The 16,124-nt window shown below is 34.3% G+C and overlaps 1 protein-coding gene across 4 annotated transcripts in view; it reads right to left on the reverse strand.

Moving 5' to 3' along the window:
- NEGR1 (neuronal growth regulator 1) overlaps window positions 1-16,124 on the reverse strand; it is a 923,904-nt gene that overhangs the window by 167,409 nt on the left and 740,371 nt on the right. For 3 of the 4 annotated variants that reach the window (XM_037024383.2, XM_073234125.1, XM_073234126.1), the window contains exon 6: window positions 15,553-15,704. In XM_037024383.2, coding sequence (XP_036880278.1) covers window positions 15,553-15,704 — 152 coding nt within the window. Of the gene's footprint in view, window positions 1-1,073; window positions 2,140-15,552; window positions 15,705-16,124 lie in introns of those variants that run through there. The other variant, XM_073234127.1, reaches the window with a different exon arrangement.

Consider the following 16,124-nt stretch of genomic DNA (forward strand, 5'->3'; position numbering starts at 1 on the left):
TCACAATGAGATAAGTTGCAGTAAAGACCACTAGTTGTCCCTCAATAGCCATTGTATTATTTTCCTGTAACAAAAGAACCAGAATTTTTGGCAGAGAATTCAGCTGTCATTGACAAAGAATATTGTGCTAAGTGAAATAAGCTAGACAGGAAAAACAATGGCATGATCTTACTTATAGGTAGAACTTTAAAAAGTCAAATACATAAAATCAGAGAGAGAACAGTGGTTACCAAGGCCGTGGAGATGGGGCAAATAGGAGGATATTGGTCAAAGGCTATAAAAACCCCCCACAGATTTGAGGAATACTAATAAAAGAAAGGGGTGAGACCTTCCTGCTATTGTTTCTACAGCCTGAAGTATGGATATAGTGCTTTGAACTGGAAGGAATACCGGGACCACAAAATAACTTGGGAAGGGATGCTACGAAATGGAACGAAATCACACAAGGAGGCAATGTCCTTGATATTATGATGCCATTCAAATTCTGGGTTGCCTATTACTGCAGGCTTCCTATGTGAGAGAAATAAACTGTTTTGTGTAAGTCATTATTTTGAGTTTTTTTACTCACAACTGTTCCTAATCCTACCACAGATGCATTACAGAAATTATCTAGAAAGTTATTTGCAGATTTAAAACTTTTGTGTCAGTTCTTCACAGGTCTCACAAGATTTAATATTAATGAATAAAAAATGATAAATTAGTTTTTGGAATACTGCCTTTCTGGTGGGAGCTCTTTTGCTCAATAGAATTTTAATGGTAAGTAGAAGGTATATAAAATAATTTGCTTCTGTTTCTAGACCTTTGTTTTAGATATTTAGTTTTCAAAGGCCTAAATAAGAAGTGTTAGAATTTACAGCTTTAAGGGATCTCCTGTGAAGAAACTTAAGACATGGCTGCAACCATCAATAATATTAGGTGAACAACTAAGTTCTAAAGTAGCAAATATAAGCAATTACCTAAATGACTACATATCTGATGGTATTTTAGCATGTTTATGGTTATAAAAAATACATATAATTATGGTCATGAAGAACTGAAATCAATATTAGGTGATTTTTCATCTATCTTTACACACACACACACACACACACACACACACACACATTGTTGGAAGAATCCTCTCCAAACATTATAGTAAGGTCTAGATTTTTTTCTGTTTTTCATCTATGGGTAATCAGCCCCATTTCCAGTCTGAAATAGTCCTCTGTGTAAGCTTGTTACTTTGCAGTGCTTTTTCCTCTATAAACAACAACAGTACAACAACATAACAGTATTTTTCAAAGGTGTTAAAAATTAGGTCTATCTCACATTGAATTTAACTACTGTAAATCACAAAGGATAATAATGTTGTCCTTTGTATTTGAAGATAATGGGTCTGAATCACCATCGGCGGAATACTTGCTTGGAGTTATTTTTTCTCTTACCTTGATTCTCCCTCTCTGAATGGCTGAAGCTGCGATTATCTTACCTAGATACCACATTGCATCACATTTTGCTTCTCATTCTCTAATTTAGCCTGGAAACTAAGTTGGGTCTCCCATCAGCCTTACTGAACAGAGGCTGCTATACTTCTAATACTTCTCTTTTGCCACATCCTTTTCCTCCAGCCATTAACAGTGCAGCATACATGGGCATTTATATTTCCTCCTGGTGAGTCCTGGGGTTGGCTTTGTGCTAAACCAGCTCAGTTCTCACTTGGCTCGTATCACAACCAATTGTATGATGGTGGACTGGGACTTGATATAGGTCATTAAAAACTAAAGCAAAACAAAACAAAACACATAACAAAAAACAAAGACAAGTTATCCAGGGACCTTAAGTGTTCCTTAGCCTAGGGTTGGGGAAAGTAAAAACTATGCCTGATACATCATTGTATAGCATAGACTGCAACTAAATTGGTAAAACTATTTTTAAGGGCTGTTTTCCAAGACATGGAAATAATTTTTAATGTTTAGCTATCAGCTGTTATCATGACATTACTAACCAGGTAATTCTCCAATCAGAAAATAAGGTGTTATAGATCTATACAGGGAAGTTCTCTATGGGTTCACTCAGAGACAAGAGTATTTAAATTTATCACAGTGCTCAGAGATGAAAGACTTTGCTCTGAAGAATCTTTGAAGAGCTTCTTGTAATATTCTGGATAATTTGAAGAAAAAGGAGATAAGACAAAACAGTTATGTTAGGCATTTGTGAATAGATTAACAGTGTACTAGAAAAAGTTAAAGGAAGATATATTAGAAAAAGTTTAAACATTTCATTAGACAGTTCAGTACTAATTGTTTTCCTATTTGATCAGCACAATAGATCAACGGACTGAGTAACTGCTCTTCCTTTAAGTAAAAAATGGCACAGAATGCATGAATATCTAGAAACATGTGAGGAGGTGATAAACAAGCAAATGTGTCTGAGGATGGCCAAAAGTGACAGAGGAATTAATATTCAGACCAAAAGTAGTCTTTACCTTAGTAATTCAGGTTGTCTCATTCATCATGAGACATCTTAAGAATCAAAGGATCACACCATTCCAGTAATAATCATTTGCTTCTTTTGTCATGCACATTTTAAAAGATATTTATTGTATATGAAAAATAAATGTTTTTGGCTAATGACATTTCTCTAATATATTAAAGAAGGTAGCATTTGCTTACAAAGCTGTTCACCAGGTAGCATCTGCCTTTCTTTCCATCTCTGTGTCTATCCACTTTTCCTTTAAATTGTTCCAAACTTTGCATTTAGTAACATCACTTGGCAGCTTTTTCCATCACAGAAGCATTTACACCTCCAAAATTAGCAAGTGCTCCAAATTAGGGGTTGATTTACTTTTTACTGATTGTGTAGATTTAAGAAAATGATGGAGAAAACATTAATAGAGATTAAACATAAACATATTGTGTCTATAGCCATCACATTGTGAATAGCCAAATAATTGAGAGAATTTTCTTTCAGGATTTCAAAACTATTATCTGTTTCAGCAAAAAGTTATTTTATTCTTACTCACTATCATAAATAAAAGTACCAACCCATATTCCTTTTAGAATAATACTCATAGTTAGGATACCACTCAAACCATGGTTGAATTGCAGCCACAGGTTGACTACCAATACATGATTTTGGCAAAAATCAGTGAAAGCATTCTATGAGAAGAAATGGGCAATATTGAGTTGACAGTAAAGTATGTCATATATTTTATTATTATTTGTAATATTTTGTGATATACCTTATTTATTTCAGCTACATAGTTACCAATGTGCCACGAAATATATTATAGTGAAGCCATCAAAATGTTATTTAGTAAACCTGAATAGAAATATGGGGACTGTTTTTGTAAGGTATAGAATTGAATCTATCTTATAACTATAAATATGTAAAATAAATATATAAAGATAGTAAGGTTTATGTGAAAATAATAGTTGTGTGTGAGAGGGATGAATAATACACAACTGATATAAAATACAGGAAGATAATCATGAAAAATAGAGATGTATAACAAAAACTGCTTTGTCCTAGAAAAGTATATGTAATATCTTTTTGTGTCCATCTTTTAAAATTGGAAAGGAAAGGTGGGAAGATTTGTCATAAAACACAATTCTATGGAGATTTGTAGAAGGTTCTTTTGTTTCCAATGCAGTAAATGTGTTTCTGGTTTTTTTTTTTAGTTTCTACTTTTAGAACTATAAAAAATGAAGTGTTTCTGTCCTCTCCTTTTATCTGATAGCAGAATCTTACATTGCCTTATTTTTTCCTCATTAATATTCATTTTCCCTAAATTTTAGTGTACCTATTGAAAAGCTCAAACTCATCTTTTCAACCTCAGAAGAGATTCTCTGGGAGAAGCAACATTTTTCTCAAATCAAAATGAACATAAAAACAAATGAAAAATACATCCTTTGGGTAGCCAATTCTGTGATTAAGAATATTTTTTAAAAGTAAGCTTGCTTTTTCCCAGGAATGTATGAGAAAATGAGAAAATCTTCCTGCAAATTTCAGGCACAGCCAACTTGCTCCCCAAATTGGCCATTTGCACTCCAGGGCTAAAGCTGAAAGTGCACAGAATTGTCTGAGTAATTCAATTGCAGGCAGAATCGATGCAAGTGCGAATGCTGCCCTGGTCAAAGGTTGGCCCTTAGGCTGCAACTTAAATCAATTTTGGGTAAGCTAAGTTTGATTACATTTTCAGTGATGAAGCTTTCAAAAGCAATTTTGAGCTGCGATTCAGAGGCTGTTTGGCTCTATCTTGAATCTATACTCTTAGTTAGAGAAGCCATCTACCTATCTGTTTTGGTAATGATTAAGTCCTGGAGTTGAGGAAAAATGAGGGAAAGAAAGAAAAAAAAAAGGAGGGAATAATCCAGAAAGCAAAAAAATAAATAGCAGATGAAAACCTATCACTAGTAAAATGTGAGTCAGTAATGTTTTTTATCCTTTAAAAAATTTGCAATGGAAACAAAAATAAGCGGGAGAATCAGGGAGTCTGCTAACAAGGAAAGGAAAATGAAATAATAGATGGAAGATTATTTGATGAAGATCAGTGGGAGTCTAAGACTATTCTGGCATGTGAGACTGATTCTTTCAGGTGCTGCTGGCAGGAGGGATGTTGGGGAAATACAGGTGGTTCCGAAGCGTGAAGCCAAATGGGTGTAAGAAAGGATGTCAAATATGGACTCCAACTGCCACTATGTTAGCTTGAGAGAAATAAACCCTTTCAATTTATCTTTTTCCAGCAGAGTGAAGCCTACAGAGTTATTATGCATCCACAGCTTATGCAAGTCCTTCTGAAAATGTGTTAAATAGTTTGATTATAGACATTATCTACATTTGGGTAAGCATATTACTATGTCATAAACAACACTGGTCTCAAGAAGTTATGTATTTTTTTTTTGAGAAAATAGAAGCTTCCCAAGAGGTGTGACAACTAATTCTTAAAACATAGGCTATTATCTTGCCAGTTCTAGGAAAATATGTTATGAATCTTATGACATATTTTAGAAAACTTGTGATTCCTTCTAAGCAGACTGAATGGTGACTCTAATGGTTCTTTGACAGGAATTATGATCTGCCTCAGTAATTAGGCTACTCTATATATGCACTAATTGGATTGATTTTAAAAATCAAGGAAAGGAAACTGAAGAGCACATTTTAGAGCTGGGCAACTCAAGTTACTTCTTTGCCTTAAAACTGTTGAAAGATAAAGTTTTTTTTTTTTAAAAAGGATAAAATTTGAAAAATCCAGTGTACTAAAAATTTCTGGCCATGCCACAGGTGAACTAACACTTCCAAGCAAGCAAGTCTTGTTTGACTATTCAAATCTTATTTAAGTATATATTGGGAAGCTATCTAATTTGTGTCTTGAGAAAAACCCCAGTTGAATTGTAAATAAGGAAATCCAGTCCATACTGAATATGCCATTTTCAGTCTTTTTGCCAATAGCTCTAAACTACTAATTTTGGCTTCTAAACAAGAATTTACAGCACCTGCAAGAAAGTGTGGCCCTTTGAAGTATCATTGCTTTCACAATTAATTCTTCCTATTTTTTCCATTATCTGGAACATCAAAACAAAATCCAAAAGTCTATTTCACTTTACTTTTTGTTTTGGTGATGTACTCTATTAATTATGCTTCACATTGCCTGAGGAGAGACTGAAAATTTAATAATAATGACACTCAGCACTTCATAATTTTAATTTTCTTCACACATATCCCTCTATCTTATATTTGGGGCCACATTTAAATTTTTTAAAAAAGAAATAACAGCACAGAAGTGGAGGTGGCAAGAGTAGCTCAGACCACTACCTTATTCTTGTGTTCAAACCATTAGATCACGCTTGAAATCTAGTCACAGCTGCAGGTAAAATAGTGCATGCTGGGTAAATATTTTCCAAGAGACTTCTTGGAAATAATGGGAGGAAAAATCCCTGACAGAGCCTCCAATATGTTTTGTCAGAGAAAAGACTAGAAAAGGCACTACTGAAAGTAAAAGCTGGCAATGTTTTCCTTATGCTAGAATGTTAGCATGTTTTCATTTTTACAAAGTCTTAATAGCCACAACTCCCATATATACAGGGTCTCATTTTAGACCAATTTGTTAGAGGGTTAGAGCTTTTTGAAATAAAATAGCAGGCAAGAAGTTCTATTCTACTGCCTTTTCATAGGTTATTGGCCAACAAAATTGGAACTGTGAACATAAAGGAAATTTCCTTGGAGAGTAAAATTCTTTGTAGAGATGACAAAATGATTAGGCTAGCAGTGCTATTGAGCTAAACTTTATGGAAACTCACCACAGAGCAAAACATATTAAAATACATTTTTTTCTGTCAATAAAAAACAATTTCAAGTTCAATGACAAAATGTACGGAAGGGAAAAATATTGGCAGAATTTCTACTTCGTTAAGGAGTTAAGTGTAACTGTTTTTAATAACAATCAATACATAAATACTTCCTTTAAAAATGTATGTAGGTTTCTTAGAATCTTAAATCATTACAGCTGAAAGAGAAGTTGGAAATGTTATTCTATTCTGTTTTATAAATGAGGAAACTGAGGCCAGAGTTAAGTGCTTTACCTAAGGACCTCTCCGAGTAAGGGCCAGAACTTAAATTGTATGATTTTTAAGCTAGGGCTCTTAATACAATTTTATGGTTAAATCTGAAGCACCTTTTTGATTTTTCTATATCTTTCTACTGCTTAATTTCTACAAGGCTGCTACATTTCAAGGCTGATCAATGACAACAGCAAATACAGAAGCTTCCTTCTGCCTTTGGCATTTACTGGCCCTCTGTCAGCTATAGGGATGTATGTGCATTCTTGGAAGCTTGAGGATGTGGCTGTCAAATTGCCTTTTAACCTATGAGAAACATATCAGTAGAGTAATTAATCTTGTACAGCCCTCTCTATCAACCTGACCACTTTTTTTTCCCCATCATTACAAGTGAATGCTTATGCACATGGCTGATTTAATTAATACTTCTAATAAAAAAGACAATACCATAGCAATATACATAAGTGCATTAATAAATGACTCAAAGCACCACTGCTGTTCTTGAGATAAAGTTACACAGTTACTGAGGTTATGTAGATCTGAGCCTCCCCTGGTTTACCCTTCAACGTTGGGATTCTATGTAGCAGAGAGAAAAGAGAAGGACACTGACATTTCGTGAGCAAACGCTTTGGATTAGGTATTATATTAGCTATTTTTACATATCTTATCTCATTTAATCTTCACAACAACTCTATTAAAACAAGTTATTTTTCCCTATGTTATCAGTAAGACAATTGAGGCCTAAAGATTGGGATTGTGAGAACTGTCGAACATCCTGCATTCAAGATAATGGTTTCAACTTAAATCTCTTTAATTTTAAAGGCTTTGGCCTGTAGAGTTGGAAGTGCACTGGAGCAAGTGGAAGGAAAGCTAAATTCTAGCTCTAGATCTGCTGTGATAATGTGGAGCTTTAAGGTTTGACTCACCTTCTTTGGGCCTCAGTTCCCTTACCTATAGAGTGGATGGACTGATCTAGATGACAAATTTTCAAACCTAATTTTCTAGAACTCTGGGGATTTTTTGACATGCTTCAGGATCACTACATAGTGTGACATGGAAGAAAAAGACAGGATTTTTCCAGGTTTATTTCCAAATTAGTCAAACGACCTCCAACTTTATCTTTGTTGTACATTAAGAGTTTACATAAGTTTGTATTGGGGGAAAAAAGGAATCTGTTGCTTAAAAATGTTTGGAAACAATTGGTAATATCTGAGACCTACTCTAGCTCCAAAGTTCCATCATTCGACGTGGTAACTAAAGCTCTGTTGGCATCTGTATCTGGTTCTCACTCAGGGCAGTATGGTGTACTGGGGCACCACAGGTTCCCGCAGTTATTTTCACTACTTCAACCTATTGGGTATCGAAAGTCATGCATGGCACTGTATGACCATTTTTTGTCTAGCTTTTTGAGAATTCATGCAGGTTCTAAGTATAGGTTGTGAAGGAAAAAAATTTTGCTTTACTCATACTCCATTTCAGCAAATTTGTACATATTCATTATTTGTTTGTGCGTATGTATTTCAGTTTAGAAGAGCGCCATTTGATAGGCTGGTTTAGCTATATCAGAATCTACCTTTAACCGCAAACCTAATTTTTGTCAAATATTTATTAATAGAATATCCAGGAAAGGCTTTCCATCATATCTTAAAGCTCTGTGAAGGTAAAGCAAGTTGGCTTACATAGCACCAGTCTTCAATAATCACCAAGCCTGAATTTATTACTGATTCTTTCCACCGAAATAAAAACCTTACGTCCTTAAGTTGCAGAAGGGGAGACCACTTTCAATCTAAAATATGAATCATGCTGATTTGTGGTACCACCTTTCACGTGGAATCAGGATTCATCATAATAGGCAGAAGTAACAGAGAGCCCATTCAGTTGCTTCCTGGCATGTGAGGACACTTGAAGCAAGCAAAGAGCTGAAATATTACTTGTAAGGGCACAGCTGGCTCCATATTCAACAGATCAGTCAAAAAATAACGTTTGCCTGCATCAGTCAGATCTAAACAAGGAAAAACTGTGATGCCACCCACATTTTTACTTTCTCCAACAGCCTCCTCCATTTTCCTTTAGGATACCAGCTACAGACTTTAAAGAAAAATCTCAAAGTGGAGGTGTCCATCAAATTAAATAGACTTGGAAGAAACATGCTCTCACATAAGAGATTTTCCAGAAAATTAAATAACATTGATTGTATAAAGAATTTAAAATGGGAACTTCATTATTGTCTCAACAGGGTTGCTAAGGCAGGGAAAAGACAAAGTTTTAGTGAGTCTTTTGAATATTTTACGTGTAACATTTCTGAGGTAAATGCTTTGTTATTTGAATAAATACATGTATGTATGTGCACGCACACACACACACACACACACACACACGAAAATAAGGAGAGAAGTCCCTACAGCATCATTAGAACTTACATTCTAGCAAAAGATTTGACACCTCACTTTTGGGAATATATCAGTGGGGGTTTTGTACACATACATTGTAGCAATATTATTGTTATCTATTTGAGATTATAAGCAAAGACTCTGTTAATATTAAAGCTTGAATTATCTCATATACTTTCAGATATTAGGTCTCAGGAGAAAGGTTGTATTTAAACCAAAGCTATGTGACTTCTTTTAAGCACTGTTTATGTAGCTAAGATATCTTCCTTTTTCTCTTTATTTTTCTTTAGGTTGTGAGTATTTAATATGTCTTATAATGAATATTTGTTTTTTGAGAAAGTGAGAATAAAGCATATGTAACATGTTTTACTTATAGAAATGACTTTTATTAGTTACTAAATTACTGATCAAATGATGGTGCACATTTGATGAACTGGACTATAGATGGCAGGATGGGATCATTCAGTTCACATTCTTTAAGGAAAAGACTTAGAGGAATTCTCTCTTTCAGTTACTCATATTCAGAGAGCAAAAACACAATTGAAAAACAGTAATAAAATCCCAAATAATTCTGAATCTCCAATCTTTTACTTAATAAGTAATTTTTCTATGAATAGTTGGCATGCTGTCATCCATTATTAATTTTGTTAAAGTGCTGTTCCCTGAGGCTGATCTCCAGTGATCTGCAGGATATTCTCTCCTTCTCTCACATAGAGATGTTTTTAATGTAGCCATATTTCAGAAATTTCAGGAAAGATAATCTAGAGGATAAGGGATTCATTGTATACTAGCTTTCCTTTAGTTTGTCTACCATAAATTTTGCTTTCCCTTTACTTGAGAAAGTACGTACTCTACCCAAAGTAATCCTATTGTTGAAATTACCAACATCGCTACTTAGATTTATAGTTCCTCTAACAGTTACAGTCTAAAGCCTACAAGCCATGGAAGACAAAGGTGTTTAAGTGACTTCATATGAAATCAAAAGCCATTTCTTGTTTCTCTGTGAACCAAGAAAGATGTGAGAGAAGCTAATAACTGAGAATAAGGGAGGCTTGCAGAAAAGCAAAACACATGGTAAGTATGGTTCACCAAAATCCTGGATGCAGTATCTAGGCAGGAGTTGATATGCACATGGCCTTTGGGCCTATTAATCAGAAAAGAAACCCAAATCAGAATAACGGCTGCCACACCAAAGCAGATCACCATCAGCCTGTCTTCCCTCTGTGGCCTAGCCTATAGACAAAGTAGCTTAATACCCATGTCTTTATTTCCTCCTCTACTTATTTAACCTTAATCCATGGCAATGTGGCTCCTGCTGCAGTTTTCTACTTCATTGGCAAAGATCACCAGTAACTGCCAATTGTCAGAGACAGCAGTTGATTTCCAGACTTTCTCTGACCAGATCTGAACTGGACACTGATGACCCTCCCACTCCTTGAATGGGTTTCTTCATGATGCTCCCAGGGCAATGATCCTCCGCTGGCATCTCCATCCACACTTGACCTATAGGTTTCTACAGGATGCTTCTCTTCCTCTGCACACTGTTCGATGCTGACTTTGCTTCGCTGTCAGTCTTTGTCCTCTTTTCATTCTACATGTCTTTCTGAAAAATTTAATTTACTCTCATGGATGAAATTACCATCTCAGTTCTGATAACTTTCAAATCATATCTCCATTCTAGACTTTATATCTAACTAGGTACTGAACATTGCATTCAACTGAGTATGTCTTAAGTTAAATACATTTCTCTTCTTTCAATCTCCACCTTCTCCCCAAAACTAAAAGTGCTATTCCTTCTCTCATGTTCTATCCTGGTTAGTGTCACCCAAACTAAACATTGAGATTTATCTAGATTCCTACAATTTATTTCCAGTCTCTCCAGATTTGGTCACTGATTCTTCTCCTAATTATCTTTCAACTCTTTCATCTCTGCTATTCCTTTTGTGCAATCATCTTCCTGTAAGTCTGACACCTTCACATTACCTAAGAATATCTTTCAGAACCTAAATTTGTTTATATACTCCCTTCTTAAAATACTTCAAGGGCTCTGCAAAATCAGAAGGATAAAGCTCAAACTCATTTGCAGTCCTTCCTGTCCTAATTTGATCAACTTGTCCAGCCATGTCTCAGCACTCATTTCCTACCTCTTATTGCAACCATATTAAAATAGTATTGTGTCTTCATATATATCAGATTGTTTCATACCACCACATCTTTACATGAACAGTTCTATACTAGAGGATCTCTCTCTCTCTCATCACCATTCACACACCCTGACTCGGTCCAATCATGTCCTTACGTCAAGGGTCATTTCCTCCATAGCTTTCCCTGAGCCACTGAAACTGAACTGATCATTTTCTCATTTGTGCCAGTGTGCATTGTGCTCACGACTGTTGTTGAATGAACTCTGCAAAGTTCTGCCTCTGAAAATGAAACAATGGTGGATAAAATGGTGTTTTGAGTTGTACCTTAGTTATAATTCATATAGTGATATTACCTACTTCAGATGACAGTCTTATAGGCTCTAACAACTGGATTGGTCTCTCTTGGGGCTACGTTGTTACCACTGACTACACTGCATTACAGCTGTTTGTTTCTTGTATCTCTCCTCTCATTCATCTGAGAATTCTTTGAAGATGCAGTTGCAGTTCTTTTAATTCTTTTATTTTCAATGTCTAGAACAGTGCTTTGTACATTGTAGGCAGTCACTACATATATTTAATGAACGAATGTTGCTACTGAATGAATTATCTGAGTTTCAAAATAGTACAATTATTTTATTTTTGTCTTTACTCCTTAAATTTCCTAGATATTTGAACTTCTACATTGCAAACATCATATTTAATCTGGAATTAATGCTATAAAGTCTGGCTCATGCATTGAGCAAAGGATGACGTTCCAAGAGCTAGAGTTGGGACAATTATTTCTAATTTGCATACCTTTCCCTGGCTGGCCAATGACAGTTTGCCATCTAAACACTCAGTAAAGTATTGGGCAATCTGTCATCAAATAAGGTCAGCTATGTACATATAGTTTTTGGAAATGAATTGAACTGAGTCCTCTTGAGGGATAATACATAATAACAATGGCTAACATTTATTGAATGCTTACTTTGTTCCATTAAAAGTAAATGGTAAGTGCTTGACATGTATTCATTTAATTTTTATCCTGTAGGTGGGAGTGATTATTTTACTTATTTTATAAATGAATTAACTGAGGCTTTAGCACTTAGGTTACTTACTCAAAGTCACACCTAACTGATAAGTGGTGAACTGGGGTTCACACCATGTCCTGCTTGACTCCCTTTATGTGAAACACACACAAACATTAACACCCCAAAATGTCACTACATTCCTTTTTAGATGTTCTTTGTTATAGCAAAGCTCTTAACTACAGCTCCTTGCCTTTGTGTTCTTGGTGATCTGGAAAATGTAGGTTATTATAAACCAAGAGTACACTGTAATAGCCTCAGGATTTATCCTAAATAGTTATGGATAAGGAGTTGATTCCCAGTGGCTAAAGCTCTATTGGAATGCTATTATCAACCAGTTTTTGTGTTTGGGGTGTATAAGTACTATGCTAGGCAACTCACATTTCTAATTATTCTGTCTCTGAGCATAGTAACTATTCAGAGATACAAGTCATGAAGGTATGACATTTTAAAAATTCATGGCATGGTCCAAACATCACCGTGTACACAGGTGGCAGACTCTTTAGACACTACTTCCTTTCTCCTGGTCAGAAGATGGGCACGTTAGCTTTACATCACTCCTTTAACTAGAAGAAGGGTGAATCTTTAGTAACAGATTTTAAAAAATTCTTTTCCAGTCACAAACCAATATTAGATCACCTTAAGACTGGTTTCTAGTCTTGGATCAGTTTAGAGGTTAAGACGCTCCTATTCACAGACCTTATAAAGATGTGACAGGAGTTCCTATCAAGGGATACGTTGTCATCATTTAATAACTTTGACAAAGCTGCCTTTCCCCATATACAATTTGCATATTCACAGAAATTGTGTTGGATAACTGTACCATTCTAGGACATTTAAAATCCCATAACAATATGTGTTTAAATTCCCCTGAATTCCAGTTTTGTATGTTTTCAGTCGAACATTGACCCCATTCATCTTTCATGCATTTAATTTGATATCTGGTATATGTTATGTCTAAACATTTATTTTAAAAAAGAGTTTTTATATATTAAATCACAGCACCTGAAAATTAAAGACAAGTTGATAAAAACCACAAGAAGGACAAATATGCTATATGTAAAGGCTTGGGCTCTGAAGCCAGGCTGTCAGAATTCAGTTTTTGCTTTGTTGCTTATTAACCATTTGCCTTTGGACAAGGTTTTAATATCTCATTCTCTTAGTTTCCTCTTGTGTAAGAAGGGAATTGTAGAATTTACCTTTTTGGATCATGTGAGAGTTAAAGGAGCAAACTCATATAAGGAAATCAGAATAGGATCTGATCTATATAGTAAGCCCACAGTAATGTTATTTGTAATCACTGTGATATTTCTTGTATATCAAGAGATTACAAATAGACATTCTACATCTAAAACTCCATTCATTAATCAATTTATTCATTATCCATTCAATCACTTATTCAGTACTTAATTCATTTATTCACTATAGATTTACTGATTGCTTATTAAATAGCAGGCATTGTGCTTGGTGACATGGGATATAAAATAATCAGATATTGATCTTGTATTCTTAACAAACAATTTGATGGGGAGATAAAAAATATATAAAAAATTATTGTATAAAATAGAAATGCTTCAGATGGTATCAAACAAGAGTTCTGAATATGCAGATACTTATTTAACCTTCTAGGACTATTTTCATAATTACAGACAAGATTTGCATATTATGTCTTTATGAAACAAATTAACCAAATTGCACTAGCATTTTGTAGCACCTTCACATAGACAAAACAGTAGAAAATATAAATCATTTGAGTCCATTCTTAAAATACCATGTTTAGAGGCCTTTCAGCACTGCATTATTTCCAGATGATTGTGTTAAGGTTGCCAGAGAAAAACAAACACTTGAATAAGTGACATTTGCTCCTAATTTGTCATATTCATTAATACTTCAGTTTTGACAATAAGACTGTGATTTAGAAATATAAATAGCAAAAAGTGAATGTGTTATTAAGCCTTAAGTTTTTCTTTACTTTGCCTTTTTAATGCATTTATTCTTTCAGGTTCTTGAATATTTAAAACATTTAAAATATTAATAACATACCAAAGAAGTATCAATATTTACATTAAATTGGAATTCATACTGCTCTATAGTATTTTCAATAGTTTATTTTATTCATAATTACACTAAATAAATCATCCTCAGGAAAGAAACTTAAACAACTATATTATACTATGGCTATTTCATGGAAAACAATTTTTTTCTTTCAGAGTGGGACTACTAAGAAATAGTAAGTAATAATGAGTTGGAAAAATGAATGATGTAATGTTTTAAAACTATATATAGAACAAATCATTTTCAAATGATCACTTTCTATGAACAGCAAACCAATATATTTTAACATCAGAGGCTATCAAATCGTGGTAATTCAAAGTTCATAAATCATGACACTTGTTATTATAGCATATTTTAAGTAGTAAGACTATTACACATCCCATCCCCATTTCTGAAAAAATGCAAATGACCATGTTTGTGATGGACTATGTAATATGTGCATTTTCCAGAGACAGCTTACTATCATAGAATGGTAACACAAACATATATATGTCAGTGTATTATAAAAATATTAACTATGAAAGATAAGAATGATTTGGATAACTTTGTGGAACTGAAAATACAGTGTACTTTCTGTAGTCTTCTTTGAACATTTTGAGATACTTTGTACACGAAAATCAGGAACATTTTATGGTTATAACAATTTGTTGGCTTATCAGCTTCTAGAAAGCACTAACATTAATGCCGGAGAAAACACTGCCATAGGTTTCTCTCCCTCCAGCTAATCCTTTTTCTCATTTCCAGTCCTTAGGAACTAAGGTACAGGAGAAATATGGTATTTATTTTAGTAAAACCTCAAGTTGTATTTCAATGTACAGTTTTGAGTAAAATATTATCTATGTAAATAAAATATTTTGTACATGATCATTTACTATTTCATTTTATACATGACATGTGAAATTCTAGCTATTCCACCAAGGTGAATGTCTAAAGAAAACCAACCAAGAGTAAATTCAAACCAAATTAATCTATGCCTATAGATAATATAACACTTTTTAAAAAACAAAACCAAACAAGAACATACAAACCCCCACCAAACCAACTGTCTTCACTCAGAGGACATTTTTCAGTGGATCCTCTTATATATATATATATATATATATATATATATATATATATATATATATATTTTCCCCCTCTTCTCAGGTCTACAACATTTTTCTAAACACAAGTAGACTTCAAAAGGGATTGTAAAATTCTCAAACACCCATATTATTCTGGCACCAAGTTTCCTCTGTGTAAGGAAGGTGTCACATCAGGCTGAGCTCTAAGATGACCATACTCCATTCTCAGATTTTACCTACTGATGGGCAGGAGCCAGTGCCCCCAGGGATCATTTTGGCAACACTGAATTACTTACGGTTGAGAGGCAGACTCGCATTGGTTGTGCCTAGCTTGTTGGCAGCCACACAAGTATAGTTGCCGAAGTGCTCCTGTGTCACATTGGTAACAGTGAGAATGGATCTTGTGCTAAAATTTTGAATAATAATTCCTTGTTGGCCATTGAAGAGCCTAGGAGACAAAATAAACTCTAGGTAAATATGTGTTGTGAATACCATTTTCGTGTTTATATAGATAGGGTTGTCATGGCAACGCATAGGCAGTTCGATCACACTGGTTTTAGCATATCATGTGATAATGGTGCAATTATATTTCCTCACATTAGCAGATATTGGGGAAGAGAAGTTGTAGAGCTGTAGACTGTTCCTATGGGATTATTTTCGCTGTATAACAAACTGAGCTTAGATATCCACATGTCCTATTTCTATACATTGATCTGCATTTTAGAAAATTAAACACACCACAACAATGACATCTCATATGTTAAAGTCAAGGAGTAAAGTGAATTAAATATAATGATTCCATTAAAAACACAAACTGATGGTTTCTAGAAAGCTAGTTAGGATATTCCTAGGTCATTTCAGATGATAT

This window comes from Manis javanica, chromosome 4 (assembly GCF_040802235.1).
Source record: "Manis javanica isolate MJ-LG chromosome 4, MJ_LKY, whole genome shotgun sequence".
NCBI classification, from domain to species: domain Eukaryota; kingdom Metazoa; phylum Chordata; class Mammalia; order Pholidota; family Manidae; genus Manis; species Manis javanica.